Here is a 14,316-nt window from a genome sequence, read left to right as displayed (position 1 = left end):
CAGCTGGATGAAAGACGTCCAACCTGTTGGATGAAAGACGTCCAACCTGCTGGATGAAAGACATCCAACATGCTGGATGAGAGACGTCCAACCTGCTGGATGAAAGACATCCAACCTGCTGGATGAAAGACGTCCAACCTGCTGGATGAAAGACGTCCAACATGCTGGATGAGAGACGTCCAACCTGCTGGATGAGAGACGTCCAACCTGCTGGATGAAAGACGTCCAACCTGCTGGATAAAAGACGTCCAACCTGCTGGATGAAAGACGTCCAACCTGCTGGATGAAAGACGTCCAACCTGCTGGATGAAAGACGTCCAACCAGCTGGATGAAAGACGTCCAACCTGTTGGATGAAAGACGTCCAACCTGCTGGATGAAAGACATCCAACATGCTGGATGAGAGACGTCCAACCTGCTGGATGAGAGACGTCCAACCTGCTGGATGAAAGACATCCAACCTGCTGGATGAAAGACGTCCAACCTGCTGGATGAAAGACGTCCAACCTGCTGGATGAAAGACGTCCAACCTGCTGGATGAAAGACGTCCAACCTGCTGGATGAAAGACGTCCAACATGCTGGATGAGAGACGTCCAACCTGCTGGATGAAAGACGTCCAACCTGCTGGATGAAAGACGTCCAACCTGCTGGATGAAAGACGTCCAACCTGCTGGATGAAAGACGTCCAACCTGCTGGATGAAAGACGTCCAACATGCTGGATGAGAGACGTCCAACCTGCTGGATGAAAGACGTCCAACCTGCTGGATGAAAGACGTCCAACCTGCTGGATGAAAGACGTCCAACCTGCTGGATGAAAGACGTCCAACCTGCTGGATGAAAGACGTCCAACCTGCTGGATGAAAGACGTCCAACCTGCTGGATGAAAGACGTCCAACCTGCTGGATGAAAGACGTCCAACCTGCTGGATGAAAGACGTCCAACCTGCTGGATGAAAGACGTCCAACCTGCTGGATGAAAGACGTCCAACCTGCTGGATGAAAGACGTCCAACCTGCTGGATGAAAGACGTCCAACCTGCTGGATGAAAGACATCCAACATGCTGGATGAGAGACGTCCAACCTGCTGGATGAAAGACGTCCAACCTGCTGGATGAAAGACGTCCAACCTGCTGGATGAAAGACGTCCAACCTGCTGGATGAGAGACGTCCAACCTGCTGGATGAAAGACGTCCAACCTGCTGGATGAAAGACGTCCAACCTGCTGGATGAAAGACGTCCAACCTGCTGGATGAAAGACGTCCAACCTGCTGGATGAAAGACGTCCAACCTGCTGGATGAAAGACGTCCAACCTGCTGGATGAAAGACGTCCAACCTGCTGGATGAAAGACATCCAACCTGCTGGATGAAAGACGTCCAACCTGCTGGATGAAAGACGTCCAACCTGCTGGATGAAAGACGTCCAACATGCTGGATGAAAGACGTCCAACCTGCTGGATGAAAGACGTCCAACCTGCTGGATGAAAGACGTCCAACCTGCTGGATGAAAGACGTCCAACCTGCTGGATGAGAGACGTCCAACCTGCTGGATGAGAGACGTCCAACCTGCTGGATGAAAGACATCCAACCTGCTGGATGAAAGACATCCAACCTGCTGGATGAAAGACATCCAACATGCTGGATGAGAGACGTCCAACCTGCTGGATGAAAGACATCCAACCTGCTGGATGAAAGACGTCCAACCTGCTGGATGAAAGACGTCCAACCTGCTGGATGAAAGACGTCCAACCTGCTGGATGAAAGACGTCCAACCTGCTGGATGAAAGACGTCCAACCTGCTGGATGAAAGACGTCCAACCTGCTGGATGAAAGACATCCAACCTGCTGGATGAAAGACATCCAACCTGCTGGATGAAAGACGTCCAACCTGCTGGATGAAAGACGTCCAACCTGCTGGATGAAAGACGTCCAACCTGCTGGATGAAAGACGTCCAACCTGCTGGATGAAAGACGTCCAACATGCTGGATGAAAGACGTCCAACCTGCTGGATGAAAGACGTCCAACATGCTGGATGAAAGACGTCCAACCTGCTGGATGAAAGACGTCCAACATGCTGGATGAAAGACGTCCAACCTGCTGGATGAAAGACGTCCAACCTGCTGGATGAAAGACGTCCAACATGCTGGATGAAAGACGTCCAACATGCTGGATGAAAGACGTCCAACATGCTGGATGAAAGACGTCCAACCTGCTGGATGAAAGACGTCCAACCTGCTGGATGAAAGACGTCCAACATGCTGGATGAAAGACGTCCAACCTGCTGGATGAAAGACGTCCAACCTGCTGGATGAAAGACGTCCAACCTGCTGGATGAAAGACGTCCAACATGCTGGATGAAAGACGTCCAACATGCTGGATGAAAGACGTCCAACCTGCTGGATGAAAGACATCCAACCTGCTGGATGAAAGACGTCCAACCTGCTGGATGAAAGACGTCCAACCTGCTGGATGAAAGACGTCCAACCTGCTGGATGAAAGACGTCCAACCTGCTGGATGAAAGACGTCCAACCTGCTGGATGAAAGACGTCCAACCTGCTGGATGAAAGACGTCCAACCTGCTGGATGAAAGACGTCCAACCTGCTGGATGAAAGACGTCCAACCTGCTGGATGAAAAACGTCCAACCTGCTGGATGAAAGACGTCCAACCTGCTGGATGAAAGACATCCAACCTGCTGGATGAAAGACGTCCAACCTGCTGGATGAAAGACGTCCAACCTGCTGGATGAAAGACATCCAACCTGCTGGATGAAAGACGTCCAACCTGCTGGATGAAAGACGTCCAACATGCTGGATGAAAGACGTCCAACATGCTGGATGAAAGACGTCCAACATGCTGGATGAAAGACGTCCAACATGCTGGATGAAAGACGTCCAACATGCTGGATGAAAGACGTCCAACCTGCTGGATGAAAGACGTCCAACATGCTGGATGAAAGACGTCCAACCTGCTGGATGAAAGACGTCCAACATGCTGGATGAAAGACGTCCAACCTGCTGGATGAAAGACGTCCAACCTGCTGGATGAAAGACGTCCAACCTGCTGGATGAAAGACGTCCAACATGCTGGATGAAAGACGTCCAACATGCTGGATGAAAGACGTCCAACATGCTGGATGAAAGACGTCCAACCTGCTGGATGAAAGACGTCCAACCTGCTGGATGAGAGACGTCCAACATGCTGGATGAGAGACGTCCAACATGCTGGATGAAAGACGTTCAACCTGCTGGATGAAAGACGTCCAACCTGCTGGATGAAAGACGTCCAACATGCTGGATGAAAGACGTCCAACCTGCTGGATGAAAGACGTCCAACCTGCTGGATGAAAGACGTCCAACCTGCTGGATGAAAGACGTCCAACATGCTGGATGAAAGACGTCCAACATGCTGGATGAAAGACATCCAACCTGCTGGATGAAAGACGTCCAACCTGCTGGATGAAAGACGTCCAACCTGTTGGATGAAAGACGTCCAACCTGCTGGATGAAAGACATCCAACATGCTGGATGAGAGACGTCCAACATGCTGGATGAGAGACGTCCAACCTGCTGGATGAAAGACGTCCAACCTGCTGGATGAAAGACGTCCAACCTGCTGGATGAAAGACGTCCAACCTGCTGGATGAGAGACGTCCAACCTGCTGGATGAAAGACGTCCAACCTGCTGGATGAAAGACGTCCAACATGCTGGATGAGAGACGTCCAACCTGCTGGATGAAAGACGTCCAACCTGCTGGATGAAAGACATCCAACCTGTTGGATGAAAGACGTCCAACCTGCTGGATGAAAGACGTCCAACATGCTGGATGAGAGACGTCCAACCTGCTGGATGAAAGACGTCCAACCTGCTGGATGAAAGACGTCCAACCTGCTGGATGAAAGACGTCCAACCTGCTGGATGAAAGACATCCAACCTGTTGGATGAAAGACGTCCAACCTGCTGGATGAAAGACGTCCAACCTGCTGGATGAAAGACATCCAACCTGCTGGATGAAAGACGTCCAACCTGCTGGATGAAAGACGTCCAACCAGCTGGATGAAAGACGTCCAACCTGTTGGATGAAAGACGTCCAACCTGCTGGATGAAAGACATCCAACATGCTGGATGAGAGACGTCCAACCTGCTGGATGAAAGACATCCAACCTGCTGGATGAAAGACGTCCAACCTGCTGGATGAAAGACGTCCAACATGCTGGATGAGAGACGTCCAACCTGCTGGATGAGAGACGTCCAACCTGCTGGATGAAAGACGTCCAACCTGCTGGATAAAAGACGTCCAACCTGCTGGATGAAAGACGTCCAACCTGCTGGATGAAAGACGTCCAACCTGCTGGATGAAAGACGTCCAACCAGCTGGATGAAAGACGTCCAACCTGTTGGATGAAAGACGTCCAACCTGCTGGATGAAAGACATCCAACATGCTGGATGAGAGACGTCCAACCTGCTGGATGAGAGACGTCCAACCTGCTGGATGAAAGACGTCCAACCTGCTGGATGAAAGACGTCCAACCTGCTGGATGAAAGACGTCCAACCTGCTGGATGAAAGACGTCCAACCTGCTGGATGAAAGACGTCCAACCTGCTGGATGAAAGACGTCCAACATGCTGGATGAGATTCGTCCAACCTGCTGGATGAAAGACGTCCAACCTGCTGGATGAAAGACGTCCAACCTGCTGGATGAAAGACGTCCAACCTGCTGGATGAAAGACGTCCAACCTGCTGGATGAAAGACGTCCAACCTGCTGGATGAAAGACGTCCAACCAGCTGGATGAAAGACGTCCAACCTGTTGGATGAAAGACGTCCAACCTGCTGGATGAAAGACGTCCAACCTGTTGGATGAAAGACGTCCAACCTGCTGGATGAAAGACATCCAACCTGCTGGATGAGAGACGTCCAACCTGCTGGATGAAAGACATCCAACCTGCTGGATGAAAGACGTCCAACCTGCTGGATGAAAGACGTCCAACCTGCTGGATGAAAGACGTCCAACCAGCTGGATGAAAGACGTCCAACCTGTTGGATGAAAGACGTCCAACCTGCTGGATGAAAGACATCCAACATGCTGGATGAGAGACGTCCAACCTGCTGGATGAAAGACATCCAACCTGCTGGATGAAAGACGTCCAACCTGCTGGATGAAAGACGTCCAACATGCTGGATGAGAGACGTCCAACCTGCTGGATGAGAGACGTCCAACCTGCTGGATGAAAGACGTCCAACCTGCTGGATAAAAGACGTCCAACCTGCTGGATGAAAGACGTCCAACCTGCTGGATGAAAGACGTCCAACCTGCTGGATGAAAGACGTCCAACCAGCTGGATGAAAGACGTCCAACCTGTTGGATGAAAGACGTCCAACCTGCTGGATGAAAGACATCCAACATGCTGGATGAGAGACGTCCAACCTGCTGGATGAGAGACGTCCAACCTGCTGGATGAAAGACATCCAACCTGCTGGATGAAAGACGTCCAACCTGCTGGATGAAAGACGTCCAACCTGCTGGATGAAAGACGTCCAACCTGCTGGATGAAAGACGTCCAACCTGCTGGATGAAAGACGTCCAACATGCTGGATGAGAGACGTCCAACCTGCTGGATGAAAGACGTCCAACCTGCTGGATGAAAGACGTCCAACCTGCTGGATGAAAGACGTCCAACCTGCTGGATGAAAGACGTCCAACCTGCTGGATGAAAGACGTCCAACCTGCTGGATGAAAGACGTCCAACATGCTGGATGAGAGACGTCCAACCTGCTGGATGAAAGACGTCCAACCTGCTGGATGAAAGACGTCCAACCTGCTGGATGAAAGACGTCCAACCTGCTGGATGAAAGACGTCCAACCTGCTGGATGAAAGACGTCCAACCTGCTGGATGAAAGACGTCCAACCTGCTGGATGAAAGACGTCCAACCTGCTGGATGAAAGACGTCCAACCTGCTGGATGAAAGACGTCCAACCTGCTGGATGAAAGACGTCCAACCTGCTGGATGAAAGACGTCCAACCTGCTGGATGAAAGACGTCCAACATGCTGGATGAGAGATGGCGCCTGTGTGCACGGCCTGCCGTCTGTCAGCGGTATTTTTGTTTGTGTTTGTGCTACTTCTGACAACTGTCATTAAAAACATCAACTCTTTACTGGTGTATGATCGCCAAACGCTCCTGGATCTGAGCTGTTTTCCACCAAAGCTGGTGCAGTTTAGACACGATGGTCAGGAGACGCCGCACCCGTTGCTGTCCGAGGTGCCTGTCTACCTGTGCCGCACCTCAGTGACGTTTCAGCGGAGGAAACGCCGTCGTCGTCGTTATCGGGGAAAACGCGGGGGTAAGCTGGCGAATCTGAAGCGGATGCTGACGACCTGTCTGAGGCGCTCTGCGGTGGCCTCGTTGGATGACTTTGGACCGGTTCATCGACTCTTTCCTTCCCGGCGCTCATTGGAGCCTGTCAGCACCTGGCTGTTACCTGTCGCCGGCTCAGAGCAGCTGTTCCAGCCTCGCGGTCCCTGTTCTCCTCGCCCCAGGCAGCGCGGGGTGAACCTGGAGAGCTTACGGCCGCTCCCCCGGGCCAGCCGGACCATCAACACCCCGGCCCCACCACCCCCCGCCAGATTTGGCCTGGTGAACACTAGGTCCCTGGCAAACAAAACTTTCATCCTGAAGGATTTTTTCGCCTCTCAGGGCTTGGATTTCCTTTGTCTGACGGAGACGTGGCTGAACGTCGGTGAGTCCAGCGCGTTTTCTGAACTTTTACCGCCGGACTGTGATTATTTCAACTCCCCGCGCACATCAGGCCGAGGAGGAGGAATCGCCACCATTTATAAATCTGCATATAAATGTCTCCCTCCGTCTCTGCTGGTCTCTTTGTCCAGCTTTGAACTTGAACTTTTTGAACTGGGCTGCTCTCCACCGGTGCTGTGTGCTGTGGTTTATCGTCCACCAAAATACAACAAGGACTTCTTAAATGAATTCTCTGGGCTGCTGGCTGAAATCCTGCTTAAATATGACCGAGTTCTTATTGTTGGAGATTTTAATATACATGTGTGCTGTCCAGACCATACAATGTCTAAGGACTTTTTAAGTCTTATTGACTCTTTTAATCTTGTTCAGCATGTGTCTGAACCCACGCAGGAACGTGGACACACACTTGATCTGGTGCTAACATATGGACTCTCTGTTTCTAACCTGGTGATATGTGATGCAGTGTTTTCAGATCATATGCCTGTTTTATTTGACATCACTCTGCCCTGTAGCCCCTGTAGGCCTCCAGCTCCGGCTCGGTGGGTCCGTATCATCAAACCTTCCACTGCAGCTCTTTTCTCTTCTTCTTTTAATCAAACCAGTGTCATCCCTCAGTCCACATGTTCTAGTACAGATGAGCTCAGCTCCTGGTTACACTCCACCTGCCTGACAGTACTGGATGCAGTGGTTCCACTTAAATCCAGGCAGCCAAAAGTTAAAACTGAGCCGTGGTTGAACAACGTAACTCGTGCTGCTAGACGTGAGTGCAGAAAAGCTGAACGGAAGTTTAAAAAGGACAAGCTACAGGTGTCACTACAGATGTTGAAGGCCAGCTGGTGTCATTATCAGGCTACTGTAAAAAAGGGGCAAAAAGGGAACATCTGTCAAATGTTATCCTGTTAAACCGACACAAGCCCCGTGTCCTGTTTAGCACCATAGATGCAGCTCTCAACGCCCCCAAGTCTGTCTATGTCCAACCTACGCTGGAGACATGTGAAACCTTCCTTAGGTTTTTTGTGGACAAGGTGAATAATGTCAGGGCCCTCATATCACCACCTGGATTTGACCCCTCTGTTGTTGTGTCCTGCCCTGTAACCTTTGACCAGTTTGAACCAGTGACTCTGTCTGTTTTATATGAGACTGTGAAACACCTGAAGCCCTCAGGTTCCCCCTCTGATGCGATTCCACCCCGATTATTTAAAGAGGTTATCACTACTCTGGGACCTGCAGTTCTTGCTGTTGTAAACGGCAGCCTTTCCTCTGGTGTGTTTCCTAGAAACTGTAAACATGCTACAGTACAGCCATTGATAAAGAAGCCTAACCTGGATCCCTCTGTGCTGTCCAATTTTAGACCCATTTCTAAACTTCCTTTCCTCTCAAAGATTCTGGAAAAAATTGTGTATGTTCAATTGAAGGATTTTTTAGATGAAAATGGCAACCTTGAGGTTTTCCAGTCTGGCTTCAAATCTCTACACAGCACCGAGTCAGCTCTGCTTAGGGTGTTTAACGACATCCTCTTAGCTACAGATGCTGGGGACCATGTGGTTCTGGTACTACTGGATCTTACAGCTGCCTTCGACACACTGGATCACAACATCTTGATCTCCCGGTTACAGCAACTTGTAGGCATCCGTGGCACTGCTCTGCAGTGGTTCAGGTCATATCTAGAAGATAGAACATTTTGTGTAAACCTCAATAATGTTCAATCTTCCTCTGCTCCTCTACTGTATGGGGTCCCGCAGGGTTCAGTCCTTGGGTCTATGCTTTTCTCTCTTTACTTACTCCCCCTGGGTTCCATTCTTAGAAAGCATAACTGTGCTTTTCATTGCTATGCGGATGATACCCAGATATACGTCCCAATAACAAAGAAGGATGCCCACTCCATCAGCCCTTTAATTAAGTGCTTGGAGGAATTGAAAATCTGGATGGCTCTTAAATTTTCTCCACCTCAATGACGAAAACACAGAGGTGATTGTCTTTGGTCCCAGTGGCAACAGTGAGTCACACCCTATAGCTCTGGGCTCTCTCACTCAATCGGTGAAATCCACAGTCACAAATTTAGGAGTGAAGATGGACACTGGTTTTAATTTGGACAGGCAGATCAGTTCGGTGGTGAGATCCAGCTTCTTTCAGTTAAGGCAGCTTGCCAAAGTCAAATCATTTTTATCAAGAAAGCACTTTGAGACAGTAATCCACGCCTTTGTTACAACTCGGCTGGATTACTGTAACTCCCTTTACTTTGGTACCCCTCACTCATCCTTGTCCCGTCTCCAGCTGGTGCAGAACGCTGCTGCACACTTGTTAACTGGAACATGGAAGAGAGAGCATATCACACCAGTTCTGGCTTCTCTCCACTGGCTGCCTGTCCATTTTAGAGTTCGTTTTAAAATTCTTTTATTTGTTTTTAAGTCTTTAAATGGTCTGGCTCCGCCCTACCTCTCTGAGCTGCTACACCTGCATTTCCCTTCCCGCTCACTTAGATCAGCTGACCAGCTGCTCCTAGATGTGCCAAGGACACGGCGGAAACTCAGAGGGGATAGAGCATTTGCTGTTGCTGGCCCCAGCTTGTGGAATGCACTCCCTATGCAGGTTAGGAAGGCCCGTTCACTGAATGATTTTAAATCCAAGTTAAAAACTCACCTTTTCTCCCTGGCTTTTAACTCAGTATGAGTTGATGTTTTTATTGGTTTTATAAATTTATTTTTATTGGTTTTATGTATTTTTATTTAATGTATCGATTTCTTATTGATTTTATTCTGTTTTAGTTTGTTGTTTTGTTTTATTCTGCATTGTTAAGCACTTTGGTCAGCTTCTGCTGTTTTAAAAGCGCTTTATAAATAAAGTTGACTTGACTTGACGTCCAACCTGCTGCTGTTTGGTAAAGGGGGGGGGGCTCTACAGACCCGTCTCTGTTCAACACTTAACTCCTGACTAAATGTTTAATTTGGAGTTAATTTTAGTGAATACATATTTATTTATAAAGCTTGAATGTTTAGTTGAAAAATAAATATTTTAATATGCATATTTAACTTTAATTTGACCAATTTAAAGTGTTTTTTTGCAAACTAAACATTTAGTTTGTAAACGAATATATTAATTTAATGTTTAGCTCCTAACCTATCATTTATTTGATAATAATAAATGTAACATCAATTAAAAGGTGAATATATTGCTGTAAATATTTGACTCTTTCCAGACTAATTGCTAGTTTATTCTGCACCTGAATGAGTTTATGAAAAGCCGACAGAAGAGAAGAAGGTGGAGTGAGTTCAAGTTAAACTACCAAATTTAGTAATTAGTGAAGCAAAACTTACTGAAAATATGTGATAATAAACATCTAAACAAATCCATTACAGGTCAATTATACCAGGACTTTAACAGAGAAGTGAAACATAAAATAACTGAGACACCTGTCAGTCACATCAGGTGCTCAACATGGACATTCATCAAATGACCCGTAGTCCCCAAGATGAAAGAAATGCAGTTCAGAATGAGAAACAATGATTATCCATCAGCAGAGACGCTGAGGAGAAGATTTGAGGTTGATCCGTGTGATTTCTGTCATACAGAAACAACCAGAAACGTTTCTTCATGTCAGAGATCCAAAGATTCTGGATCAGTAAGAAAATGAACAACATCCAATAATAATCAACATCCCATAATAATCATCCAATAATAATCATCATCCAATAATGAACAACATCCCATAATGAACAACATCCAATAATAATCATCATCCAATAATGAACATCCCATAATAATAATCACCCAATAATGATCATCATCCCATAATAATCATCCAATAATGAACAACATCCCATAATAATCATCATCAATTCCCAGAATAACATATTCTGTTCTCTAACAGTAAATTCTCCACAGAAACAACAACTTTAGTGAAAATCTTCCTGATTTTAGGAAAATATCATTTTCCTCCAAAAATGGAGCAAAGATGGTCTGAATGTTGTGTTTCTAAAATGAAGTCAGATTCTATTGATCCTCATGAACTCAAATCTTTCTTGATGACATCGATCTGCTCCAGAATAGTTCCTGATCCAGATGACCTGGAAATGGAACTTATGCTGAGAGATTTCTCTGTTTTCTACATGGAGACATGTGTTTCTGTGGAGATCTGCGCCTCACGTCACTGTCTGCTTCATGTCTGCCACACTTTTCTATTTTAAAAAGTGTTTACGAAGCTGCTTTTTCCGCGCCGCTATGTGACAGTAAACGCGCCACCGAAAAGCATTCTGGGTAGAAGAAAACATGGTGGGAATTTCGAACTCTGTTCTTTCGGTCCGCCTTAAAAGCTGAATTCGGTTCGGTCTCGGTTCTCCTCACCGGGTCTCCATGACCGAGGAGCGGCACCGGTTCTGCTCCCCGCCGGAACCGGGCGCGAAACCGCCGCGCGCGAACCGGCTGAGCCGGAGCTCCAGACAGGCGGAGTCCCCGCGGAGCCGAGGTGAGGAGGCGCGCGGGATCCAGTCGGTTCCGATTCTCCTTCTGCCCCTCAGAAGGTTCTCTGAGCTTTTTCGTTCCTGCTGGTCGAAGCTTTGAAACGTCATTTATGGAGACGAATGACGTCATGAGGTCCACAGATCCTTTGGTACCGGAAGGTCCAACCCCCCCTCAGTGTCCTCAAAGCTCTGAGGAACATCCGGGTCCAAAAGTAGAACTCTCCGGTTCTTCAGCGGGTCATGACGATGTTCTGTGGAGTTCGGGTTCTCCTCCAGACAGGAACCCTGAAACCCGGTCCAGATTCTCCTCCAGGTTTGTTCTTCAGAACTCCCGGTCCAACGACGGACCAACCAGCGCCGAGCGGACACGTCCAACAACAGAACCAACCAGGATCCACTACAGATGGACCCCATAGAACCTTCTGTCACGTCTTCCCAAAGACGGCCACAAACGGGTCAGGACCATCCGGTCAGTAAACTCATCAGCACCCTCCTTTTCTGACAGGTCGAGCAGAACTTCTCCCAGAATTCAAGACTCCCACCCGGATCCCCAGACCCAAACCCGCATCAGCTTCCAGCGCCGAGTCTCCTGTCAGCGACTCGGACTTCCAGCAGGACATCGTCTGGGACGGCGCCTCGCCGGCACCGCGACGCCCAGGTGAGCCGTCGCACCTGGAGCTGGACGGGTGGAGTTCTGAGCTGCAGGTTCTGTCTGCAGGCCGGAGACCCGGGAAGCAGTCCGCCGGAACCGTCAGCATCTCCCAGATCGTCAGCAGGATCGCCCCAAAGGTCGGTGCCGCCGGGTCGTTGGTGGGCATGCACGTGGGCGTGCACGTGGGTGTAACTGTGCTTCCTGTGCAGCACGGCCGGCCGCGGACCTCAGAACCGAGCCTGCAGCAGTGGATTGGTGACAGCGCCAGCATCCCCTGCACTCCTGAACTTCCAGCTACCAGAACCAGGAAGAAGAGGTGAGTCTGAGTCCAAGCAGAACCATGCCAGAACCGAACGTGGGCCCCCGGAGGCCCAAGACTCAGCAGGAGTGCGCACGAGTCACACAGCTCCGCCCATTTAGGGGGTGTGGCCTATCCTAAAGAGTTAGCCATGATTAGGGGCGGGGACCCTCTGGACCTGCTTTGGTTTACTCATCATGTGCATGTTCTGGAGTGGTTCTGCTGAATTCCTGTTCTGTTTTGGATCAGAACCAGCTCTGATGTCCTGCTGAAGCTTGCCCAGCAGTTCGACCAGAACCTGTTCCACCAGGAGGAGGGGCTTCTATCGGACCGGGACCTGGACTTTAGCGACCATCAGAACTTGGAGCCGGCGGCGGACGCTCGGACGGACCCGGACCAACAGTTGGACAACGACCTGGACTTCCTCTTTGATTGTCCAACTCAGAGCCTGAGCCCGGTGCCGGTACCGTCAACAGAACCGCCTCAGCCTCACCCTGCCACTCTGACCACTGCAGCCGTTTCCACGGCGACCTCCAGGAGCTCCTCGACCCGCGACGCATTTGAGGACGACTGGGAAAATGACGACTTGCTGAATGACTCTTTGGTTCTGGAGATGACTCAGAACCCGCACATGTTCATGACGCCCCAGCTGTGTTCCACCCAGAACCCACCGGGTCAGGGGAACACGCCAGGTCCGGGACCCAGAGCCCAGAAGGAAAACACCAGACCCAGAGCCTGGTTCCGATTGGACCGGACCTCGGGTTTCTCTGAGAGAAGAAACCAGAAGGTCTGGAGAACGGAGCGGTCCGGGTCTGTGGTCCCTCAGCAGATGTGCCGTCCAATCAGTACCATGCCAGAACCACAGGGTTTTGGGGTCCAACAGATAACTTGTCCTGGTGAGGTTGTCCATAAGAACCCTGACCCGGTTTCTTCCCAAAGAAGCCCTCCTGACGTGGACGAGGATCTGGACTTGTTGTTCTCCTCAGAACCGGTCTGGGATGATCCGGCTGACGACGAGCTGCTGTGTGAGGTCTGTGACGAACTGGAGAACCAGATCCAGAACCGCCAGAGAGCAGTTCTGCAGCCGACCCACAGGACCCAAGACAACCAAATCCAAACTTCAGCTGCTAGCCCCTCCGGTCCGGGGGAGGGCGCCGTACCGACGAGCACCGCAGCCACATCCACAGGGAGGGCGTCTGTGTCGCCATGGCAACAGGGAGGAGCCCAAAACACCGTTTCCATGACGAGTAAGAACACACACACACAAACCAACATCCATGCCCCGCACTTTGGTTCTGATCCTGATCGGTGAACCTGGACAGAACCTCTGGGTCCTGCCCTTCTGGTCATGTGATCGTGTTGCCGTGGCTGCAGGTGTCTCTCTGTTACATGGTTCATGTGGCTGATGATGTCACTTCCTCCTGCAGGTGGCGGGAAATGCTCAGCGGCGGAGATCGAGCTGAAGAAGCAGCGGGCTGTGGAGCGGCGTCGGCAGAGGCTACGGGCTGCACAGAACCTCCACTCTGACCCAAACTGAACCCGAGCAGAACCTCTGAAGAACCGGTGAGGGAGGTGATCCGGCAGCGCTTTGCTGGTTCTGGACGTTTCAGAGCCAGTGATGAATTTTGATGTAGCCCCTCCTCAAAGCGGCCCAGAAGTGGGCGTGGTCTGTTCCACTGCTGAGCAGACGGTGTGAGTGTCATGATGAGGGACTGAGACGAAGACCTCCACATGCGGGAAATACTTTTTGTACAGACATGAATAAATCTGATCTGACGTCTGCTTCTGCGTGTCTTTCAAAATAAGAGTCTAGGACGTCGGTGTCTGCGTGTCTTTCAAAGTAAGAGTCTGGACATCTGCCTCTGCGTGTCTTTCAAATAAGAGTCTCGGACGTCGGTCTCTGCGTGTCTTTCAAAGTAAGAGTCTGGACTTCGGCCTCTGCGTGTCTTTCAAAGTAAGAGTCTAGGACGTCGGTGTCTGCGTGTCTTTCAAAATAAGAGTCTCGGACGTCGGTCTCTGCGTGTCTTTCAAAGTAAGAGTCTGGACATCGGCCTCTGCGTTTCTTTCAAAATAAGAGTCAAGGACGTCGGTCTCTGCGTGTCTTTCAAAGTAAGAGTCTCGGACGTCGGTCTCTGCGTGTCTTTCAAAGT

At 49.9% G+C, this 14,316-nt stretch overlaps 1 protein-coding gene across 2 annotated transcripts; it reads left to right on the top strand.

Moving 5' to 3' along the window:
• The first annotated feature begins 5,950 nt into the window (after nt 1-5,950).
• On the top strand, nt 5,951-13,947 carry etaa1a (ETAA1 activator of ATR kinase a). Of its 2 annotated transcripts, none has more exons than XM_023953700.2 (6): nt 5,951-6,742; nt 11,722-11,874; nt 11,935-12,005; nt 12,078-12,184; nt 12,416-13,413; nt 13,594-13,947. In XM_023953700.2, the coding sequence occupies exons 1-6, from the start codon at nt 6,064-6,066 to the stop codon at nt 13,701-13,703; spliced, it is 2,118 nt and encodes a 705-aa protein (XP_023809468.1). In that variant the 5' UTR covers nt 5,951-6,063; the 3' UTR covers nt 13,704-13,947. The 2 variants fall into 2 exon arrangements, with proteins under 2 accessions (XP_023809468.1, XP_020556257.1); XM_020700598.3 differs by lacking the exon at nt 5,951-6,742 and adding an exon at nt 10,943-11,221.
• The last annotated feature ends 369 nt before the right edge of the window (nt 13,948-14,316 follow it).

The sequence above is a fragment of the Oryzias latipes genome, chromosome 1 (assembly GCF_053564925.1).
Source record: "Oryzias latipes strain Hd-rR chromosome 1, Olatipes_Hd-rR_3.1".
Taxonomy (NCBI): Eukaryota; Metazoa; Chordata; class Actinopteri; order Beloniformes; family Adrianichthyidae; genus Oryzias; species Oryzias latipes.
This window is presented reverse-complemented; position numbering and strand designations above follow the sequence as displayed.

Coding starts and splice junctions, on each gene's coding strand:
- etaa1a (XM_023953700.2), top strand. CDS start 6,064: ATGGCGCCTGTGTGCACGGCCTGCCGTCTGTCAGCGGTATTTTTGTTT. Junction 11,875..11,934: donor GCCGGCACCGCGACGCCCAG/GTGAGCCGTCGC, acceptor TTCTGTCTGCAG/GCCGGAGACCCGGGAAGCAG. Junction 12,185..12,415: donor ACCAGAACCAGGAAGAAGAG/GTGAGTCTGAGT, acceptor GTTTTGGATCAG/AACCAGCTCTGATGTCCTGC.